Below are 23,689 nucleotides of genomic sequence, written 5' to 3'. Positions count from 1 at the left end.
AACAAAACATTGACCGCTGTATAAAAAGGTGTTATTTTAGTATCATTGAGATACTATTATAGTTTGTATTGATATTTTTAATTTGTTTAAAAATGCTTTTTATGGTTTAAATCCCCTATATAGTGCACTATGTTCACAAGAAAATAGAAGATGTGAACAAGTGACTGATTTTGGCCATAGCATCTATTTATAATGTAAGGGGCGGAGCTTCAGATTCTAGAGAGCATTTGATTGGACAGAAAATCTGATGAGAAGCTGTACAGAGTACAGAGTGATGTCATCAAAATCATTGATCCGTATTGGAAGTAAGAGACTGTAAGTTTTGAATGCTTATATCTTCTAAATGCGAATTTTGTCATTGTTTTAGAGCACACTAGCTTATAGATAACAGTCAGTAAGACTAACATATTAAAAGTACTATAAGTCAAAAAACCTCAATTTTGATATCATGGGGACTTTAACTATGTATATATATATTTATTTTTTTTACTTTTTTTTTTTTAAATTGGATTCAAAGGTAATATAAAGTACAGTGTTATAAATATACATACATTAAAATATATATATATATATATATATATATAAAAAACAGGATTTACGATGCTGATGACCGTTAAAACACGTCATCATCACAGTCTGTGAAAGCCCGCGCTCCTCTCCGCTAGGGGGCGGAACGCGCCTGTATCGCTGCTTGCAGAATATGGCTTGTAATAAAGAAGAACAATCTTCCTCAGCTTTGGATCAAAGGTAGCACTAGCACATTAGCAAACAAGCCCAAGATAGTATTTGGTCTCTATGGTGCTTTTCAAAACACTGTAAAGCGCTGAACCCTGGACAGGCCAGCGACGTTATCAGAGATAGCACGCGCGTGAGACGTGATGAGTGCGAGAATTAGCATCTGCTGTGAACTCAAGCTACATAGCTAGCTGCTTCTAATAAGCATTACCTTTACCTCTTTTTTTGTCCTTCATCGGTTTAGTTGCTCAGTTGTCAACAACAGTGTAGTTAATACTGGTTGGAGGGACAGTAGCTTCAACGTTGGCTAGTCTGCGGTACTTTTGCCTGTGAATGTGTAAGATGTTAGCCGAACACGCATAGCCTTTCCTACTGTCTTGTGGAGTTTGATATTTAATGCCAGTTCTGACAAAGAAAAGCTCTGGTGTTCAAAAGTTTATCGGACAGCATGGGAATAATACATGAGACGGCATCTTAGCGCTTAGTAGACTTCGTTCAACATCACGATTTTGGTTAAAGATCGCTCCTGTACGAGCCTGTCGAAGCCAGAAAGAGAAGATCACGATCAACATCATGTCCGAAGACACCATCGTGGACAGGTTCATTAAGGTAAGCTGGCTAATCAATGTACAAAAAGTAAACAGTTCAGTCTGTCCATTTCTGTAACTTCTAATAACAGTATTTCCATTAAATGGCGAGTTCCACTAATGAACTGCTGTCTGTACATTGTCTTGCATGTCACACGGCTACTAACCTAAATAAATAAATCAGAACAGTGACATGACATCAATTTGAGTTAAAATTGTTTATCTGTGTATTATCTTAAAGATTCCACTAAGAAAAAAAATGTAATGAACAAAACAATCCCAGTAACAAGACCCACACTGTTGTAGTATTACAGTATGTTGATGTCATCTGAGGTCATGTTCACTGCAGTGCCTCACTGAGACGCACGGTGGCGCCACTCGCGTTTAATTATAATGGGAGTAGATTTGTCATTAGTCATATATATTAAAGTTAATGAATTAATACATGTAAACCTGAATTTGCTATATTAGTACAAGCGTCCTTTTCATAGTGTGATCATGCAATTAAAGGTAGGGTAGGCAATTTGTTTAAAGGTGCCCTAGAATTTGAAATTGAATTTATCTTGGCATAGTTAAATAACAAGAGTTCAGTACATGGACATGACGTACAGTGAGTCTCAAACACCATTGTTTTCTCCTTCTTATTTAAATCTCGTTTTTGAAAAACACCCCTGAAAAATATAATCTCCACATAACACCGACTGTGATGCAACAGTCGGGATCATTAATATGTACGCCTCCAAAAATTTGCATATGCCAGCCCATGTTCAAGGCCAGGCGGAACTGCGCAGCCGAATCATCGTCCGAATCATTTTTCTTCGAGAGACATCATGGCTTGCAAACGAGCGAAGCATGGCAGTTGCTCAGTGTTTGGATGTACAAATTAACACAAAGGTATTGTTTTAGTTTCCTTCATCCGAGCCTCTGAAGAACCAGTGGATTATGTGAATTATGTGAATCTCATGATTTCAAAGTCAGCTGCTCTAAAATTGCCAACTCTACCTTTAAAGGGGTGGTTGATTATGATTTCACTTTTCTAACTTTAGTTAGTGTGTAATGTTGCTGTTTGAGCATAAACAACATCTGCAAAGTTACAGCGCTCAAAGTTCAAAGCAAAGGGAGATATTTGCTTTTAAAGAAATTGCTTTTTAAGGACTACAACAAACGGCTGGTAGAGACTACACGACATTCCTCCCGGGTTAGTGACATCACTAACCCTAAAATTTACATAAACCCCGCCCCCGGGAATGTGATTTATAGATTATCAAGACAGAATATGCTAATCTATGACTAGAAGATAACTACACATAAAGTACAAAAATTCATCAATTAATCATTCTGTTGCTTTTACATGTTGTCACTTCTTCTTGAGTCTCTCCATCATTGTCTGACTCCGGTCTGAACATAAAAGGCTAAACGTTTTGAAATGTTCAGTGCATGTGTGTGTGAAGCTCTTGTAGCTCCGCCCCCTGTGCCGGGAGCAGCAGCTCATTTGCATTTAAAGGGACAGACACATAAACAGTGCGTTTTTGCTAACCCTCAAAAAGTGACAATTTTAACATGCTATATAAAAATATCTGTGGGGTATTTTGAGCTAAAACTTCACATACACACTCTGGAGACATCAGAGACTTATTTTACATCTTGTGAAAAGGGCATTATACCACCCCTTTAATGTACTGAGTAAAGCGGCTTCTGGGTAAATTGAGAATCACATTTATTTATATATATATATATATATATATATATATATATATATATATATATATATATATATATATAGTGATCACGATTCTCCCACGATTCTGAATACACAACTGAACAAAATATGTACTGTAATTTACTACTTGTTCTGACAAAATGTTAATTCCTTTTGTTAATAGTCTACATAGTCAAGTCTATATGCAGTCTATTTAAAACATAATTAATTTGAATAAAACTATTTTTATCGGTTGTTTGAATGAAAGATTCAGTGACTCACTTATAAATACTTGTTTCATTACTGGATGAATCAGTGTTTTTGAACGAGTGAATGATTCAGTGACAAATAGGCTACATTTTTTAAGTCACCTGTCGCCACCTACTGGTGTAACAATGTAATCTTTATTTGAAGCGTCAAGTTACTTTCAAAAGGTGATTTACTCTATTTTACCGTAGACATCAGCGTTTATATCCAGACTATAAACTTTTATCCCAGTAGGCTACTTGTTTTTTTGTATGTTTTTTGTAACAGAAATAATGATACTGTGTGGTTGAAAAGACCAATGCTGGGTAGATTACTGTCATTACTTACAAATTGTAGTTTGTTACTGATTCCAAATTGCATGACAAAAATTGTAATTAGTAACAAACCTTTAGGTAACTTTGATTACTTTTAGATTATTGGTTCTTTTTTTTTCTTTTTTTGAACATGATCCCATTGCAGCAAATAAGTTCAAAAGGGAGGTATGAATGAATAATCAACTTGTTGTTATAATTAATTATAAATATTTGCATCAGTTATCGAATTATCTTGATGTATCTTAATTAATACTACAATCAATGAATCTGTTTGTTCAGCGACCACTCAGTATTGATCATCTATCAATTCTGTGGCCACAGAAAAATAACTTTCTTAGCATGTAGCTGTGATCGCATCGTACGATACTTGCAGCGCCTTAGCCGTTGAACAGGCGTCCGGATGCAATCTCAGGAGAAAGTCTCGATGGCTCAGCAAGTCGATGGTGTTGAAGTTGCGACCAATGATGATGAACTTGCAGTGTGAGTTTGACTCTGTAATGGTCGAGGAAGATACAGTGGTTGTAACTTGAGGCCCCTCCGGCTGCGCTCCGGGGGAAAGGTCCCGCAGTCGGACTGGATGTCTCCACTCTTTTCACACGAACAGCAACCAGGAGGAGGAGGAGGAAGAGGAGAAGGGTCACTGGGACAGTGACCTTTAACTTCTGTGGAGGTCTCTCCTCCAGGGGGTCAGTGAGCCAATGTTAACTTAAACTTTCGAAGGAAAAGTTTATGACCCTTTGTCTTTGAGCATGGTGTTTTGCATATTAGAGTGGGCTGGCAATTTGTGTCCTTTCATACTTGACGAATTAATTTACTTTAAATAAATTATGAATTAACATAACAAGAAACAACGCTTGCTATGAGGAGGTGAAGTACACCAGTGTTTCTCAACTGGTGGTTCGGTCAAAGAAACGTGTTTTTTTTTTTTTTTCCTGAATCAAGACTTTTATTTTGAAAGATGTGCGTAAAAGCTGTTTTGACTCTTCTGTCAGACGCAGTAAAGAGTGAGTGCCTGATTCAGAGTTGTTGTCTGGCTACATGTCAGTGTATTCTATTATAACTTAATTTTCGTAACTTGTACAACGTCGCAGTTGAAAGTACCAATAAATTACGCAACTGGTACATGTTAGCTGTGAAGGAAGCAGGTTTGATGATCATTCTATTTATCATGATCAGTGTCCGTATGTTTTATTAAGTTCATGCTAGTATCGTGTATTTACCATGATAAAATACCACTTTATTTTTTTGCGTATGTTTTTAAATGACTATTGTGGCTCATACCAACTTACCTTTATTGTATTAACAAAAAAGCTACTTTGCGACTGCTGTTTAATTGCGTACAGTTAACGAGTATGTTTAGTTAAGTGGGACGGTAACGTTACTTGTTTTATAATATTTTATATATACAGTACTGTGCAAAAGTCTTACGGTGCGTGTCCACTACAGCGGCAAAAGTCCGCTCAGTGCCGCTGGCAACGCTGTAACGTCTCCGCTTTGGGGTGTGTCTGTTGCGAGTGTGTTTAATCTAAGTTTTTTTCAACACACGGACAGTATAATCATCAGCGATGCATGCGATTACATTTAGAAATAGACAAGCTTTGTTTCCAAATGCACCAAGCAAAGATATCCTTTCAATTTGATAAACTTTTATAAACCCAGCCAATATAATCACAATGAACACATCCAAAATAAAATCTTTAACATATTTATAACAACTGAAAAGGGTCTAATTTGTAAACAAAATGGTTTAAGCACTAAATCCAGCCTAAACTCCAGCACAATTTGCATATTTTTAAACTCAAAACAGACGTCACATCCCGAACCTCACAGCAATTGGCTGCCGACCGCGTTTTTCGCCTGATATTTGCATAAAGTCGAGAACTGCCCAACCTCTTGACGCTCTCGGTCGCTCTCAACGCTTTCTCCGGTCCGCTGTCAATCCCAAAATGCACTGCGCGAGCGTGAAGCTCAACTTCCATAGGAATGAATTGAAAACGCTCGCTTCGCTCCGCTCGCACCGTGCCAGTGGACACGCACCGTTAGGCCGTGTGTCCACCAAAGCGTTTTTTCACGCGGCTGGCGTGTTTTTTCAATTGTTTTCAATGGGAGCGCCGCGTTTTTAAAACGGCATGAGCGTAGCGAGGCGCTGAGCGTTTTTTTCACGCTGGAGCGCCGAGCGAACGCTGCGCTCATCACTGTCACTTTTTACCCAACCATCCAATCACAGTGGAGGAGGGGCGGGACTAATACCACACCGACCAACCGCCACATTCTGCTTGTACAACGTCAACAGACGACAACAACACGCATAATAACGGAACAAAATCATTTAAAACAAGAGCCAGAGAAAATACATTATATTGTATCGACATTGTTATGTAGAATCAACACAGAAACAAAATATGTGTGAAATGAGATACTAGTAACACTCTCGCGGATATTCCGTATCATAACAAGCAAAGTGTTTGAACTGAAAAAAATCCAGTAATCCAGTGAGATGTGTATGCACAAGGCCAGTCTGAAATGATCTCACCATCATCGAGTCCGTCTGTGATTACATGAAGAAACAGAAGAAACTGAGACAGACTAAATCCAGAAGAACTGCGGGAACGTCTCCGAGATGCTTGAAGAAACCTTCCTGCAAAGCTGTGAAAAGCACTGGCACTTGTTAAAATGCTGTAAAGTGAGAATGCTTTCAAAAATAAAATCACAAATTGAATTTATTTATGATTTAACTTCTATTAACTAATTCAAATCAATATATGGTGTAACGACCCTTTGCGTTTAAAACAGCTTTTGTCCAGGTACACTTAGGCATAGTTTTTCAGGTAGCTTTGCAGGAAGGTTAACATGTATTAACATGCCTAAGACTTTTGCACAGTACTGTATATATTTAGTAATTAGGTTTAAAAAACTTCTAAAAAAAAACAGGTCACAGTCTAATGCCCATGGGAAAATGTGGGTCCTGTGGTCAAACCAGTTGAGAACCACTGATGTACACCAATGTGTAGGGCATTAAATGAGGATTATTTTAATAGGAAGCTTGGTATAGATGAGGCTACATTAACAAGTGGTTCTATCATAAAGCATGCATAAAATGGTATACAATACAAAAGACAGTGATAATCTTACACACAATGTCCTGGAGATATGCATGTTCATTCATAGAAGGTTTGCGTATGAATTAATGGAAAGCAGTCATTTTTTATGGGCCTTGTGTGTCTTTTCTATGGCCTGTGCTTTTGCTTGTGGCCACCTTCCCCCACCTGGAGTCTCTGAGGTCCACGAGTTGATGGACTGGTGTCAGCCAGGGGGAAAAAAGCTGATAATGATGATCAGTGGAAGAGCAGACATCTCGGCGCCTGCTTGGACCTTTGCTTGTTACGGTCTTGAGGCGTCTGTTGGATTATTCATTAAATATAATGAATAATTGTGTGTGTCTGATTGGTCCAGATGCTACATCATGATTCCCAATGCAGAAACCACCCATTTCGAAACAATTACTACTTATAGAAAAATAATAAATTATATGTAATGCATAATATATAATAATTATTTGTACTATTTTGAACTTGTTCCTGAATGCTCTGTGTGTTCTTGTTATAGGAAACATCCATCCTGGAAGAGTATAACATCAACTGGACACAGAAGCTGGGAGCTGGGATCAGTGGTCCTGTGAGGTATGCGGTTATGCCCAATTTGAAGAGTATATTGTAAAGTCATATTTGTGTAAAATTACACAGGCAAAGAGTTGTGTGTGTTTTCCTGTAAACACCATAAACCTCCACTAGCAGATGTAGTTATTAGCCTCTCCCACTGTGGATGTAGGTGTGTGTTTTCAAAGTTAAGCCAAAATAGTTTTGGAGGATTGAAATCATAATTAGCACCGCTCTGAGAAGAAAGAAAGAAGTTTTGCTAAATATAAAAATGTCCACCTTCAGCTCGTGGTTTACATGTTTTTGCTGTGAAATCTTTACTGATTTTTATAACGCAAGTATAACTTTTGGTAACACTTTAGTTTAGGGTCCAATTCTCACTATTAACTAGTTGCTTATTAACATGCATATTACTATGATATTAGCTGTTTATTAGTACATATTAATGCCTTATTCTGCATGACCATATTCTGCATCTCTTAATCCTACCCAATACCTAAACTTAATAACCACCTTACTAACTATTAATAAGCAGTAATAAGGAGTTTATTAAGGCAGAAGTCGCAGTTAATAGTGAGAATTGGATCCTAATCTAAAGTACAGGTATGTTAGCAATATTCCAAGATGAACACTAACTTGACTGAAGCCAGTTTTTATCAGTTTTTAGAAACATCATGAGTATCAGACATGATCATCAGGCTTTTGAGGGTTTATTTGTTCATCTCTCAATCATCATTGTATTGCATTGCATTATGTTTTAAAACTACAGAGCTTTGATCATAAAACTGAACATTTAAATATCATCTTACTAAGATATATTATTGTCAGATAAAGTGACGACTGATATTTATATGCATTTTATGCAAGTTGCTGCTATTTTGTTATGTGTGATTTACAGTACAACATTTTATCTTACCTTTTTGCCATATAAATATCGGCAGCTGCACCAAATCTCAAATTTTTGCTCAGGTTGGGCCTCTGAATAATAATGAGTTATTTTTTTCCTCCTTGAGTTTCAGCTTCATATTCTCACTATATCGGACCTTTTATTAAATACGATACTCAAGAAAAAACACAAATGCAATTTTTTTTTTTTTTGTCAAAGTGTTAATTTAAAAAAAAAAAAAAAAGATTGTTTTTGTACTATTATTTATTTCATATGTCAGGCTTTACAGGGTTAAGACATGAACTGATTAATTGCTGTTTGTTTTTTCAGGGTATGTGTGAAGAAGTCGACACAAGAACGGTTTGCCCTAAAGATCTTGATTGACAGACCCAAAGCACGCAATGAGGTAATGAGCACTGTGTGCATGATTTGATTTCTTTTATTTGAAGAACTTGTCTTTCTTTTCATGTTAAAGGGATAGTTCACCCTAAAATGAAATTAGGTCATCATTTACTCACCCTGGTGTTGTTCTAATGTCAAACACCCTTGTTTCTTTTATGGACCTCAAAAGGATTTTTATATTTTTTTATGGCAGTGAATCAGCATCAAGCTTTAAAAAAAAAAAAAATGCAAAAGTATCAGAATGATCCTTTTGATCACAGGAGTGCGAACGGGACAATTTTTTTTATATAAATTGTCCTTTTGTGGTCCATTAAAGAAAGAAGGGCATACGATATTAGAACAACACTAGGATTTTATTTTTCCTAGTAAATGACTTAAATTTCATTTTAAAGTGAACTATCCCTTTAATAACAGCATCCATCTGTCCCTAGCAGTAATTTCAGACTTTACAGAACATCTTTAAATTCTCTGCTGTGAATTTTTTTTAAATTTTTTATTTGCAGGTTCGGCTTCATATGATGTGTGCCTCTCACACCAACATTGTTAAAATAATTGAGGTGTATGCCAACAGTGTACAGTTTCCTCATGAATCCAGTCCAAGGTAGTGGAGTCCAACATGTACAGTTTTAAGACAGTGTTTCGAATGATCTAACTACCTACAAATATAAATAATCTGTTTTCTTTACCTCTTTTTGAAAGGGCAAGGTTATTGATTGTCATGGAAATGATGGAAGGCGGTGAGTTGTTCCACAGAATCAGCCAGCACAAGCACTTTACAGAGAAGATGGCCAGCCAGGTCACGAAACAGGTACAGCAATGATAGTCCCTATAGGCTACGCTCACACTGCAAGCCTTAGTGCTCAATTCTGATATATCATATTTTATTATTATTTAAAAGAAAAACAAATGTGCACACATAATGTGCACACACAGAGCAGTACAGGTTCACACAGAGGATGATAACTATAACGATAAAGATAAATGTAGTTTTTAGGGATGCACCGATATGAAAATTTTGTCCGATACCGATAATTCTTTACATTTTAAGGCGAGACACTACAGGTGAATAGGGTAAAAGTTTTAACTAGCAGATATCACCATGAAACTTTCCCAGTTGATTACCTACATTAAGATGAGAAAAAAATTTATTACAAGTTTTCTGTAATTTAATGTTTAAATATGCAAATTAGGCAATATCTAATTAAATATGCGGTAATTTGTATATATTTTAAAAAACGAAATCTGAGTATTGGATAAATTAAAAATTATTTTTTCATTGTGTTCACATATTAGATGGGGAAAAAATTACAGAGGGATTTATGGATATCTACTTTTGTTATCCTGTAAATCAGAATATACTGTCAATAGCCTTAAAAATATGATTTTCGCCATGTTTTTTGGAATAAAATGTTATATAAATCAGGCTAGGCTAATCCCTCTGTAAATGTCTTCATAATATAACTAGGTACAAGACTGGAAAGTTTGGTGTATATAGGTGATATATATGATTTACAACAACAACTTTTGTTGAATTTACGCGAAATCTACAGACGCAAACAGACAAAGTGTAGTAAAATAAAGACCTAAATGTGTATTTTGGACTTTTTTTCACCACAGTCTGAAAGAAGACATGTTATTGAAGACAAATATCCAAAAATCTCAAAATTGACCAGTAAAAAAATCAATGTTTTTGCCTGCCGTGTCTCGCCTTAAAGCCGATAACCGATATATTGGCCGATAAATTTAAATTTCAAATTTTTATGTACTTTGAGAGCCTGAAGAGCTGAAGTACATAATCCATTATCTATCGGCTTTAATATATCGGACAAATTTTCTTATTGGAAAGATAACGTTAACATTAAAAATGACCATTTATCGGCCGATATCGATATGTGGTCGATATATCGTGCATCCCTAATAGTTTTGAACATCATTCTAAATGTAAAAGAATAGCAGAGTTCACACCACAACTATAACGATAACGACAGAGAAACAATATTGTTGGAATCCCTTTCAGATTTTTTTTTTTCCCAGCTGATGAACGATAAAAACATTGACAGCCAATCAGAATCCATCCTGCTTTAAAGAGCTCGAGCATTTAATGGCAAACCTGCAGTATGCGCTTATAATGAACAGAACGGTATTGTGCGTTGGTGTAGACGCTTATATACAGTAGTCAACATTTGAAGTGGATCAAATAAGTTCATTGAAGACAAGAACAGGTATTGTTCATAATTCATGTATAACTTTAATGAAAGGTTTTGATCCCCTTCAAATGTTGACTACTGTAGTTATCGTCATAGTTGTCTTTATTGTTCTTGTTCTCGGTGTGAACAGACCTTAAGGCCCTTTCAAATAACTCCAAAATTATTTTCATTTACATTATTATAAATAGTCTCTCTTCTTTTTGGCTGACTTATTAAAATTATTATTGAAATGGAACATTATAAACATCATAACTTGCACTGGAGACTTAAAATGCACTAAATCGAATGACCCATATTTGTATTAAATAGTTTGACGAGACTTCTGTCATTTTTACAGATAAGCCTTGCATTGCAACACTGTCATTCATTAAATATTGCACATCGAGACCTGAAACCGGAGAACCTGCTCTTCAAGGATAATTCCCTGGTAAGACCTGAAACCAAAATAATATTTTAATCCATTCATTAAAGTGTGACTGAATTGTTACACCAGGGATGATCTTGGTCATTTCTGACACCAGAATAGAAATGCTGCATATAAAAAAAACTGATATGTTTTAAATGCATATGATTTAATATGGAGTGTTTGTAGCTCATTAATATTCATATCTACATTAATAATTCATCTTACCACTGTTATTTTGTTGGTCAGAAATAGAGATATTGATAGATAACTCATTATATAATGTTATATCACAATCCATTTTTCATTTCCAGAATGCATGTGTTGTTACAATCCTAACCTATTTAAAATAAAATAAAATTAATCCTCATCCCGTAAATTATTTCTAGCTGTAAGATTGTTCTGAATTAAGCAAGTTATTCCAATAATCGGTAAGGATATTTTCCGGTATTATATCTTGAGTCATGTTTCTTGTGCCCCATCAGGACGCCCCTGTTAAACTGTGTGATTTTGGTTTTGCCAAAATCGACCAGGGTGATTTAATGACCCCACAGTTCACTCCATACTACGTAGCACCGCAGGTAAGACCTCACTGACCTCTTATAGATGTAAACCGTTCTTAACTCTTTACTTTTAAAGGGATCATACTGTATCAGCAATTCACATTTCCTTAATAGTTGAATTCAAAACTTCCTACCTGGTCTAAATTAATTTAACAACATAGGCTGGAAAAACGTCACAGGAATGAATAATAACACGTGCCTCCTCAAGTTTACACATCAATGTCTATTCATGATGGAGTAATAAATAAGAGAATCAGCTGGTCATTATTGCAAAATAATGTGATCACTAGAAAGAAGTGCATGTTTATTAATGACTGACTAGCTGTATTAATTATCCTACTTATTAGTCGGCTATTTACCTAATAGTTATGTAGAAATAAAATATTGATTTACGTTAAAAATTTATTATTTTAAGGCCTCTTCTGAAGAATACCGGTAGTTTGTCTGCTATTGAAACATATGAAACAGACCTAGCAACAAGAATATTACAGTAATATTAATACTTATGTCGTCTGTGGTCATTTTCACAGCAATCGATACCTGTCAATCAAGTTTGCTTCAATTTACCATGTTTGTGCATGTATGTGCACTGTTCACATGTGATTTAAATCTGATCGTCATATAAAGCAATAATCGGATTTAATTGTGTGTCTCTTCAGAAGACTTGAAATAAACCGCATGTATAAACAGCACAAAACATATTTCTTATGTGACGAATGTGATCTAACCTTCTCTAATAGGTGCTGGAGGCACAAAGACGGCACCAGAAAGAAAAGTCTGGAATTATACCTACCTCACCCACCCCTTACACGTACAACAAGGTATATGGCTTGTCCTTTAACCCTCAGGTGCTCATCGGTTGCTTTTGAATGGAAAATGTTATGCTTCGGCTTTCTAGAATTTTGTAATGTTATGAAACTTGGAAAAGCTGGAAACTTTTGGTACTGCGCCCAAACAAAATCTTACTGAAAGCTAGTTTTTTGAGATATCAACCTCAAATTTGGAAAAAAAAAATCTGCAGTTTTAGAGTAAAATGTTTTGGAAAATATATATTTCATGAATAAATAAAGTATTTTAGTGCATTTCTCATAATAAACTTCCCCTAAAAATACACAAACAAAAAATAGTAATAGTAAATAGTACTTAAATCTATCCTTTTTATTTAGCTTTTTATTATATTTCACTATTCATAATTAGACAACTGACTTGATGGCCACTGGTCGTTTTTAGTGACAGTGCAAATCTTCAAATTCTTGCCCACTATTTTATTCTTGCTGTACAGTTTTTGAACCCTTTGAAAATATCTGGATTTCAGTGTTTCTTACTCCTGAATTATTGTGTGGTGGTCATTATCACCTACAGTAACTCACAATTATAATCAAACATTTAGGCTGCTCCTAAAACAATTATAGAGGCAGAGAATATATATAAATAAAGTTTTCAATCAAATGGCCTTTGAATTTATAAATAAAATAGCTTTGCTACTGAAAGCTTCTCTTTTTTTTTTGGTCCTTTGGATCTTTTAGATAATCATTTTCAACAACCCCCAGTCAATGTGTAAACCAAGGATATTCTCATTAATATGCAAAGTCTGTTTGTCGCCACAGTTTCATGTGTAGCTCATAATATCATGCTTAAAAATGTCACACTTTTGGACTGCGATGGTCTACTCATGCAGCCTTTGTTCACAAGACTTATTGGCTGAAGGTGTTTAGCTTGCTAGCTCCTTGCTTCATTTTCATTTTCATTTTCGCTCGTAGAGCTGTGACCTGTGGTCCTTGGGGGTGATCGTCTACGTAATGCTCTGCGGATATCCTCCGTTTTACTCCAAACACCACAGCCGCACCATCCCAAAAGACATGCGCAAAAAAATCATGACGGGCAGCTTTGACTTCCCAGAGGAGGAGTGGAGTCAAATATCTGAAATGGCCAAGGACATTGTCCGCAAGTGAGTGTCTTTTCATTAACGTTATATTTTATTGAAACGTATTTTCTTCCGTATTCAAGTGCCAAAACGTGTATTGAATCTTTTACTTTTCTGTCTGGGAGTCAATGGCAGCAAATAAAAAAAAAATTCTGAAATTTGGCACGATTATCAGGGTGGATTTTAAAATCTTTTTTTGCCAATTTTAATGTCAGTTTCTGAAATCATCTAGTGCCACTAACAGTTCAGATTTTCACACACATTGTAGGAAATAACTTTTGAAGGGTGTAAAAACAATCGATTTTTCCCTTTGATTCCTTGTCACGCCGAGTTCAGTGATCGAGTTCAAGTCTACTGACAAAATCCTTCATACAGTACGTGTCATGACTTCGTCATTGGCAGAATACCCTTATCAGTTTAGTTGCCTGCACCACTGATTGGTTAAAAGTTGTAAGTAATTGTGATGCTACTGCTTGCATCTTAATTCTCAGTCGAGATTGTTAAAGTCATGGTTTTGAGGGAGAAATAATCTGGCCTCAACCGAATGAAAAGGAATAAGAGATCCAGAGTGCAATAAAGTAACTGTGTAAAATGAGAGATATTGTTACTCAGTTTTAGTGGTGTAAGCCAATGCTTTGTTTCTCACATTTTGTAGAAACAAGAAGATCTAACATATTGTGTTGCATTAAGGCTACTTAAAGTAAAGCCGGAGGAGAGACTAACCATAGAGGGAGTATTAGCCCATCCCTGGCTCAACTGCACTGAGGCACTGGACAATGTGCTTCCCTCTGCTCAAATGATGATGGACAAGGTGAGCTCCAAAGAAAGACGAGATTTAGGGTGTGTTCACACTTGGCAGGTTTAGTTTGATTAAAACAAACTCTGGTGCAATTGCTCTGTTTGTGCGGTTCATTTGAATAAGTGTGACGCTGCCACCTGAACCCTGGTGCGCATCAAACAAGTGGATCGGTGTCTCGGTCCGCCTCCAAACAATCTCTGAAGTTATGAAGTTTGACTGAAATATGAACGCAACACGGACCAAAGACAAGATGCGACCCTATAAAGGACAGAATGCTCAGGAACCGCGTCTCCTCGCAGCAGATCTTCATTTGTGTGTGTGACGGAGGGATTCCTGATGCTGTTTTTACTCCTTTACACATTTTATAAGCTCTCCGTAAGCTCTCAGCTGGTAAAAAAAACATCATATGCACACACACATAATTATTGGCACTCCTGGTAAATATGATCAAAGATGGCTGTAAAAAATATACCTGCATTGTTTATCCTTATGATCTTTCATTCAAACAATTTGCAAAAATTTCAATTTCATTGAAGTAAAAGAATTGAAAGTGGGGGGAAATCACATAATGAAATTAATGCTTTTCTCCAAAACACGTTGGCCACAGTTATTGGCTCCCTTTTATTAAATACTTTTTGCAACCTCCTTTTGCCAAGATAACAGCTCTGAGTCTTCTCCTATAATGCCGGATGAGTTTGGAGAACACCTGACCAGAGATCAGCGATCATTCCTCCATACAGAATCTCTCCAGATCCTTCAGGTTCACAGATCCATGTTGGCGCTTCTCCTCTTCAGTTCAGCCCACTCTTTTCTACAGGGTTCAGGTCAGGGACTGGGTTGGCCATGAAAAAAGCTTCTTTTTGTGCTCAGCGACACATTTTTGTGTTGATTTTGATTGTTTTGGATCGTTGTCCTAATGGAAGATCTACCCATAGATTTTTTTTATTTATTTTTTTTTTATTTGATTGAATCCATGATACCATGTTATCTGAAGAAGATGTCCAGGACCTCCAGCAAAAAAAAATAGGCCCACAACATTAAAGATCCAGCAGATTCGTAACATCTTTAGTTGATTGAAACTTCTTAATTATTGCACTGATTGTGGAAATGGGAATTTTCAATGCTTTAGTTATTTTCTTACAGCCACTTTCTATTTTGTGAAGCTCAACAATCTTTTGCTGCACATCAGAATTATATTCTTTGGTTTTACTCATATTTAAACTCCTGTGAAACAAAGTCAAAGCTAGACAATTTCATGTTTCTAGTCACCCTGGTGTGCTAAAAAAAAATTAATTACTAATGGGAATATACTTCAGAGATATTTTACTCATAAAAAAATTCTAGGGGTGCCAATAATTGTGGCCAATGTTTTGGAGAAAAACATTTATTTCATAATTTGATTTCCCCAACTTCCAATTCTTTTACTTCAATGAAAGGTTAGATTTTTGCAAAAAATTACTGCCATCTTTGATCATATTTACCAGGGGTGCCAATAATTCTGACCACAACTGTGCAACAAGTGCATTTAGCCCAGCACACAGCACTGTTTTGCATGCAAGTCCGTCGCAAAATATACGCCATAAAAGCCAAATGAAAAATGACGGTGTGAATGCTAAGTGAACCAATACTAAATGTGTCATTTTCTTTTTTTTGGTCCAGAGAGAACCAAACTACAAGTGTGAACACACAACCTAAAAGCCAGAAATGTAGTTTCTTCTTAGTTGAGTACTATCTGCCATTGTTTAATACTTATTGCAGACATAGCGGCATTTTAGAGGTAATGAATCAGTTGAACTTAACGAGCACCTTAACTTTAGAAGCTATGCTATGTAAGGTTTGGCAAGTATCTGCCACTCTGAAAGATCATTATATTCTAGGTTAACGAAAAAAACACATTGATTTTCTTGTAAAGACGTGCTGCTGCCGCCACTTGTGTTGTAATAACAGTTGGAAAATTAGCTTAAAGAAAGTGTCTATTTATATTTCTGTTGCAATTCTGTTTACATCTTTGACTACTTTGTGAAAGCAATGACCCATTGGTCTCACTTTATATTAAGTGTCTTTAACTACCATGTATGTACATTTAAAATAATAATTTGATACGATGCACTTATTGTGTGTATAAATGTTTTTATATTGGACTTATATATTTTTTCAAAATGTCATTACATCTATTTATTACATGGCTTGGTTGAATTCCAATGTAGAATGTGTAAGGAATAATTGACGACAGGCCGTTGAATTATTAGAAAAATAATGCACACCCGAGGTGGTAATGCGGTCACGACGCGAAGCGGAGTGGCCGTTCACCTCGGGTGTGCATTATTTTTCTAATAATTCAACGGCCTGAAGTCAATTATTCCGCTTATACTACAGTTACCACACCTCGAAACATTGTTCAGATTATGTATTTCAAGACGTCTGTAAAGTTTTTGTCATTAAAACGCTCTTGTATGTAGGACTAATTTCTTACGCATCTAATCCCATGCCTCCGTTGCTAATTCCAAAACGTCATTTTAGAGTTAGTAACGGAGGTTTGAGCCACTGATAGCAGACTAATGCTGGGGACACACGACTAGCAGACACATTCTCTGACTGTTTTCATCGCAGCATATTTTAAACACCGACTTTGAACACAGACTGAACGCGCTGAACACGCGTTTGGACATGATCAGTCATCATAAGAATCAAATAACATTCATAACCGGCCTTAAAGTGTGTCCCCGGCTTTATGCAGTTATTAATGCAGTTATTAGAGAGACATGTGCAATAATGAGACAGAAAAGCATGTGCGTCAATATTATTATTTATTTATTTATTTATTAATTCAATTCGTTTTAATTAATTCGTTAATTCTTTTGTTTCTATTATTGACATTGACAGATGACAGTAGACTAGCCAAATAAATGAAACACAAAGCCCGTTTAACAAGTAGGCCAATCAATAATTATTTATTTGTTAAATTATCTGCAATAAAAATCCGTGCTGCAGGACTATCCATTTATTTAGCCTATATTCAGTTTAATTTTCTATTGATTATAATATAGATAGGACTATATACTTTATTTATTAAAATTAAACTGCATGTTTCCATTGATTGTGAAGCTAGACATTGAAAATTGCAGATCAAGCGCATGGGGCTAAATGTTTTTTCTTGTTATGAATTGTATCCAATTTTCCGTTATTACAGTTAACTACGCGAAGTGATATGGAACTGTAATGCGGTCAAGACCTGCCTGGAACTACTTTAGCCGTGCGTTTCCCTGAAAATAATGCACACCTTAGAACGTTCATCAACCAATCAGATTCAAGCATTCAACGGCCCTGTAGTATAAGGTCTGATATTTCATGATGACAGAGCGCTGCGAAGTATAACACACCGTTGCCATGAAAAACAGAGCGTTGCTATGGACACAAGATTGATAACAACTGCCTCGCTCTACATTATCCCTTACATAATTCCCACCAAACTTGTGCCTAACCGTACCCATATCACACCTCAGTTGTAACACAAGTGTTCTGAACACAATAAGTACACTATACCCAAGATTATTTTTTTATAAGTGTATAGTTAAAGACACCTAAATATAAAGTGTGACCGTTCCATGATTTTGCCACCAAGTGGATGTGCCGGTTACTGCAGACAATTTCAGGCACATGCACAGACGAAGCACACGAATCAGCGTGTCAAAAGTTTGACTGTACTTAGACTTTACATCTAGACTTGACTGTAGACTCAGAAGTTTACTTCATGCGTATTGTGCATTAGATGCATTGTCAGTCACCCACACTAAATCTTGGGTTGTGATTTGCCATTGTTTGGCTACATTGCAGTAGCTCAGCAACATTTGCACTTCTATGAAAACAGTGTGCACTTCTACATATGATTCTGTTGCACTGGACGTCCATGTTATTGCCACCCTTTCCACCTTTAGTGATTCTAAGCCTTCGCTGTAGATCGTGGGAATTGTTGCCTCACTGAAATAGTGCTGATTAGTAATGGATGAAATGCATTACAATAAAGCATATGATTGTCCTGGTAATTTGCGCTTTCTGATTTTTGTGGAAGCTTTGATATTTGCTCAACAATTTTTTTGTGTGTGTGCAGGAATCAGACCTGAATGGTTTTTTTCTTTCTCTTTTTTAAACTCCAGCTCTGAGTGGAATAATGCATTAGTGCACACCCACTTTTTCAGTGGCGTTGGTTCCGGAAGTATTTTTTCCATTCATTTCTCCCATTCATTTCTCCCATAGGAGTTTCAAAAGAGTCTTTGTTAAAGCGTTATATATAAGCCATGAACCAATCCAGCCAGCTACGAGGTGAATCATAACATTACAAACTTTGATTGGAAGCAAAAAGGCATTTGAAAATCAGAAAAACCCAATGATATTAGACTCAGGTGATGGGTAATGTAGTTTTTCACCTCAAATTCTGCTGTTAAACCAGATTATTTTAAAAAATAAGCTGAAATAATGCTGGCTGACGGCTTCAACAGCAGCAAATATGGTATAACAACCGTTTAACAACCTCGTAGCTCACAGTAGGGCAGACTTTAAAGGTTTATAAGTTATTGTTAAACATCAATTTGCCTATGGAGAATAAGAATGGAGTTTTTACTTGTGGAACCCAACCGTTGCTCTATACAGGTGTTTTTCATCTCTACAGTGCAACACTGTTGTTGAACTGAACTGAATCAACACTTAACTGACTTGAGCATAGTTCATCAACTGAAACTAATTCAATTCAGCAATAAAGCAGCTCTACAGTTGACAAGTCTTATTATTCAGCTCAATTTAGATCAACTTAGTTTAATAACTTCTAGTGTTACAAAGGTGAGCACCCAGAATGGCTCTTCTCAAGGTTATTTTGCCCTTGATTTTTAAAACCAAAATGTGCCTCGTCGTGCAGAAGAAGTTAAAATCTGAACTTATTCTGAACTGTTGAACAAAGCAGTGCAATGCATCAGAATCCACTGCTGCACTGCTTATATGCATGCTCTTACTGTATGTGCATAATAAATATATGAGTTATTTATTGTTCATTCAGGCAGTTGTGGCTGGAATCCAACAGGCACATGCTGAGCAACTGGCCAACATGAGGATACAAGACCTCAATCTCAGTCTAAAGCCACTCAACTCCGTGAACAACCCCATTTTGAGAAAGAGAAAGCTACTTGGGTGAGTCTCTTCTTTTTGCTGTCTCACTGTTCAGTTAATTGAAAATAATTAATATTCGTAACAGTGGTTTTCATTTACAAGCTGGGAAAGGGAGTCCTTAAAGGGTTAGTTCACCCAAAATGCAAATTCTCTCATTATTTACTCGCCTTCATGTCGTTCCAAACCTTTAAGACCTTAATTCATCTTCGGAACACAAATTATGATGAAGAGATTTTTACCCCTTCATTGAAATGTGCAACCAAAACCCTGGCACTCGGTTTAATTCAAGTCTTCTGAAGAGACGCCATCACTTTATCTGATGAGCAGATTTAATTTAGCCTTTTATTCACATCAGCGAACAATATTTACAGCATTCAGATTTGGTCATGGATGCTGAAGCATGAGAACCAGTGAGGTTTGATCTTTTGCGTTAAGGAAGTATGGTTGAGCTTATGTTCTTGTTCGCTGATCAAATTAAATTAATTAAAATTAAAATAGACTTTCAAAAAGCGAATGGAGGGACAGAAATCTGTCAGATTTCATGAAAAATATCTTCGTGTTCCGAAGAGTAACAAAAGTCTAATGGGTTTGGAACGACATGAGGGTGAGTAAATGATGACAGAATTTAAATTTTTGGGTGAATTAACCCTTTAACAGGATTCACTTATAGATACATGCTTAATTTCTGCCTCATGCAGCACCAAACCTTGTGATGAACTTTTCATCAATGATCCAGAGAACGAGGCAGAGGACACCAACGTGGCTCTGGAAAAACTAAGGGATGTAATCGCACAGTGCATCTTACCACAGGCTGGTACGTACACACACACTCCATACACACACACACTCCTGCTGCTGGACATTGTTGGTATGTGGTGTTTACAATCCTCAGGTTATTCTTTCCTGAAGACTGAGACAGAAGATAATTGTTCAAGATTAGGCTATAAAGATCTAAAGAAACCGCAAATAGGAAAACAAGCAATATACACAAGTGGATGTTTTCAAGTAAAAACTCAAGTGCTACTGGAAATTTAAAGTCCCCCTGTAGTCAATAATTTTATCCCTTAAATCTCATCTTTGATCACCAAAATTATATATTTAAATGTTTTTCCCTTGAAGAAGAAAAAACAAACATCTTCCTGCCTTAAAATATCTTGAATGTAACTCGACACCCTTGCCTCATTTAGTATAAGCGGTTCTATGAATATGCAAATGAGCCCCGCCTCCACTCATTGGTTACAAGGTTGTTTGTGACGTCAGAAACACCAGCGATTTCAAAGTGTGTTTTTTCAAAGTGTGAATTTACACATGGTTTGTCTTAAAGCATATTAAAAACATTACATAGACATAAAAACAACATTAAAATTTAGATTTTCACCACAGGGGAACTTTAAGATAACATGCTTGAATACTGGTCATAACAAAAGATATTTGCCTCAGCAGTCCTTAAGGCCAGTTCACACCGCACAGACAAACACTATATAAATGCTTCATTCACGCAAATTCGCTTCATCACGTCACTCTGCATTGTGAGCACGCTTGTCACACGTCTACTTTTAAAATAATGAACTTGAGCGCGCAAAAGATGCGACGTGAGCGACCCCTAAAACAGCACACACACTCAATCACTCATTACTCGCACACTGTGTGGAAAGTTTAGCGTGCGCACACTACCGAATCATAAACAGGGCTCTCGTTCACGCCGTCTTGCACTTGAGCGGACATTTTCACACAAAATGGTGTCAAAAAATAGCGAGTATACTAATAAAAATTGTTGGTTACGTCTTAAATGAACATAAACAGTTGAGAAAGTAAATGTACGCGTGTCAGTATCAGTATATTAGACCCGTGCATTCGCTCTTAAAGTGACAGCAGCCTAATATTCCTGCTATTCACTGCTTTTGACTGAATTTACTTACTTTATTAATTTTCTGTACCTGAAAACTACCGTCAGTCTTTGTTACATTGTATTAATTTGTGCTTTTGCTTGTAATTTGATTATTTGTTCTTATTTTGTTACGGACTGTTTACTTGTATTTAATAATGTTTTAAATTTACATTAGTTAGGCTAGTAGTTTTAGCTGTGGTATTGAAACTGGAATGGAGAATTGTGAATTTTCACTGCTATCTAAAATGTTGATGTCATTACTGTTTCATGGCCGCATTGGCCGGTAAAAAAAATAAGTTTGGCTGGTACATTTTCTTAAAGTCCAACTGAAATCAAAATTGATCCTATTTACTTTGTTAGCGCATATTACTTCTTGTGGTCTTGTGGTGAACAATTAATCCGTGCAAGTTAAAACACATAAAAAAATAGTTTTCCGTCGTAATCTTTAATCAAAGTTTGAAAAGTTACTTCCGGTCTGGAATGGCGTCCCTTCTCTGATGACGTAGGTTTGACGGCTTGGTTTGGGAAACGCTTAACCACTCCCCTCAAACCGTTAGTCTGTAATGAGCGAGAGATGGAGAGGAGGAGCGCTAGAGTAAAACCCTGCCCTCTGTTCAATATTCCTTTTCACTGGGAAATACGTCACAGCACTGGAGAAAAGACGTTTGCAACTTCCGGTTCACGCGGACTTTAAGTCAACGGCCATTGACGTGTGTGTACACGTATACATATACATACCGGTATACATGTGTGTATATGTCTATGTGTGACTCTATAAGCTGCCTTATTAAGAAAAAACAACCGACAATGAAGTAAATTGTAGCACTTACAATATCTTTTTGTTGTTTTTACAGGTGACAATGAGGATGAGAAGTTAAATGAAGTCATGCATGAAGCGTGGCGCTTCAATCGAGATTGCAAGCTTCTCCGAGATGGATTGCAAGGGTTAAGTTGGGATGGTAGGTGTTCACTAGAAGTACACTGTGGTTGGTCAGATCAGTACTTTTTACAGTAAACTGAAATTGTGTGAATTTGAGGTAAGTGCTCATATCAACAGCTGAATTACTAATTTTATTTTTAATTACTAATAAAATCAAGCTTATGTTGTAGGATTTGGTTCAATGCAATGCAGCATCAGATCTGATCTCTGTTCTTTCACAATCTTAATTGTATTTTTTCTTTATACATTCTTTAAGTGTTTATGATGCTTTTTCTTTTGATTATTTTGTCAAGTAAAATGATTTTACTTCATTTTATTTCCATCCTTGGCCAATTAATTTCATAATTCATCTCAAAGGCCATCATTTCTGGATGGATTGACCGATCAATCAAGCATCGTCTGTTCTTCTTTCTTCACAGGTAGATCTTTTTCAGACAAAGTAGATCGCTTAAAGCTGGCTGAAATTGTCAAACAGGCCATTGAAGAAAAGACAAATTTACAAGACTCCCAATAGCAAGTGCTGACATTTTACTCACTTTTGTACTGTTCATTATAATTGTTATTAGGCATATGATTGCAAAACATCTTTTTGTATTAAATTGCAGACCTTTTTCCATGGTCGTGCTGTAGTCTGTTGTTTATCTCTAGCTGAAACCAAGTTGTTGTTGGTATGATTTGTTTTCACTACAGACTGCAGTAAAGAAATGTGTTTTAAAACATTGCAGCGTTTTCATTTCTGGGGAAATAGAAATGGAAGGGATCGCTCATAATGTTGTCTATATTAGATGACATTTTCTCAGTCATCTAATAAGTATGCAAATAAGATAATAGTTTGATTTAAAAAAAAATTAGCAAGCTAAATTGTTGTAATGCACAGTTTGGGAAACAGTTACATAAGGTTATTTATATTATTAAATATATTTTGTATATTGTAAATCTGAAAACACTTTTTTGTGTCAATCACAAAAACCTTTATATTTATATATACATACATACACACATTTTATATATATATATATATATATATATATATATATATATATATATTTATGTGTATATATGTGTGTGTGTATATATATATGTGTGTATATAAATATATATTTATGTGTATAGATATAGATATAGATAGTTATATAAAGCCGTAATGGGGCCAAATGAAATGCCAAAAAATCGATTGAAAATGTAATTGCGATGATGTTTGACTAAATGTGGCTCATACTGAATACAATGATAATTTTGTCATGCCATTTTTAACTCTTTTT

The 23,689-nt window shown here is 36.0% G+C and overlaps 1 protein-coding gene across 1 annotated transcript; it reads left to right on the top strand.

Moving 5' to 3' along the window:
* The first annotated feature begins 683 nt into the window (after positions 1–683).
* Positions 684–23,144, top strand: mapkapk5 (MAPK activated protein kinase 5). The gene is made up of 14 exons (XM_084115765.1): positions 684–1,344; positions 7,209–7,282; positions 8,475–8,550; positions 9,050–9,147; positions 9,246–9,354; positions 11,091–11,180; positions 11,642–11,737; positions 12,460–12,540; positions 13,480–13,667; positions 14,334–14,454; positions 19,490–19,620; positions 20,298–20,413; positions 22,342–22,450; positions 22,851–23,144. The coding sequence occupies exons 1-14, from the start codon at positions 1,309–1,311 to the stop codon at positions 22,939–22,941; spliced, it is 1,416 nt and encodes a 471-aa protein (XP_083971891.1). The 5' UTR covers positions 684–1,308; the 3' UTR covers positions 22,942–23,144.
* Positions 23,145–23,689: the final 545 nt, after the last annotated feature.

The sequence above is a fragment of the Abramis brama genome (assembly GCF_963993115.1).
Source record: "Abramis brama genome assembly, chromosome: 5".
In the NCBI taxonomy this organism is placed as follows: Eukaryota; Metazoa; Chordata; class Actinopteri; order Cypriniformes; family Leuciscidae; genus Abramis; species Abramis brama.
This window is presented reverse-complemented; position numbering and strand designations above follow the sequence as displayed.

Bases quoted from the DNA above. Each gene is read 5' to 3' on its own strand.
- mapkapk5 (XM_084115765.1), top strand. From the start codon at position 1,309: ATGTCCGAAGACACCATCGTGGACAGGTTCATTAAG. The intron at 7,283-8,474 runs GTATGCGGTTAT...TTGTTTTTTCAG, and splicing joins GGGATCAGTGGTCCTGTGAG to GGTATGTGTGAAGAAGTCGA. The intron at 14,455-19,489 runs GTGAGCTCCAAA...TTGTTCATTCAG, and splicing joins CTCAAATGATGATGGACAAG to GCAGTTGTGGCTGGAATCCA.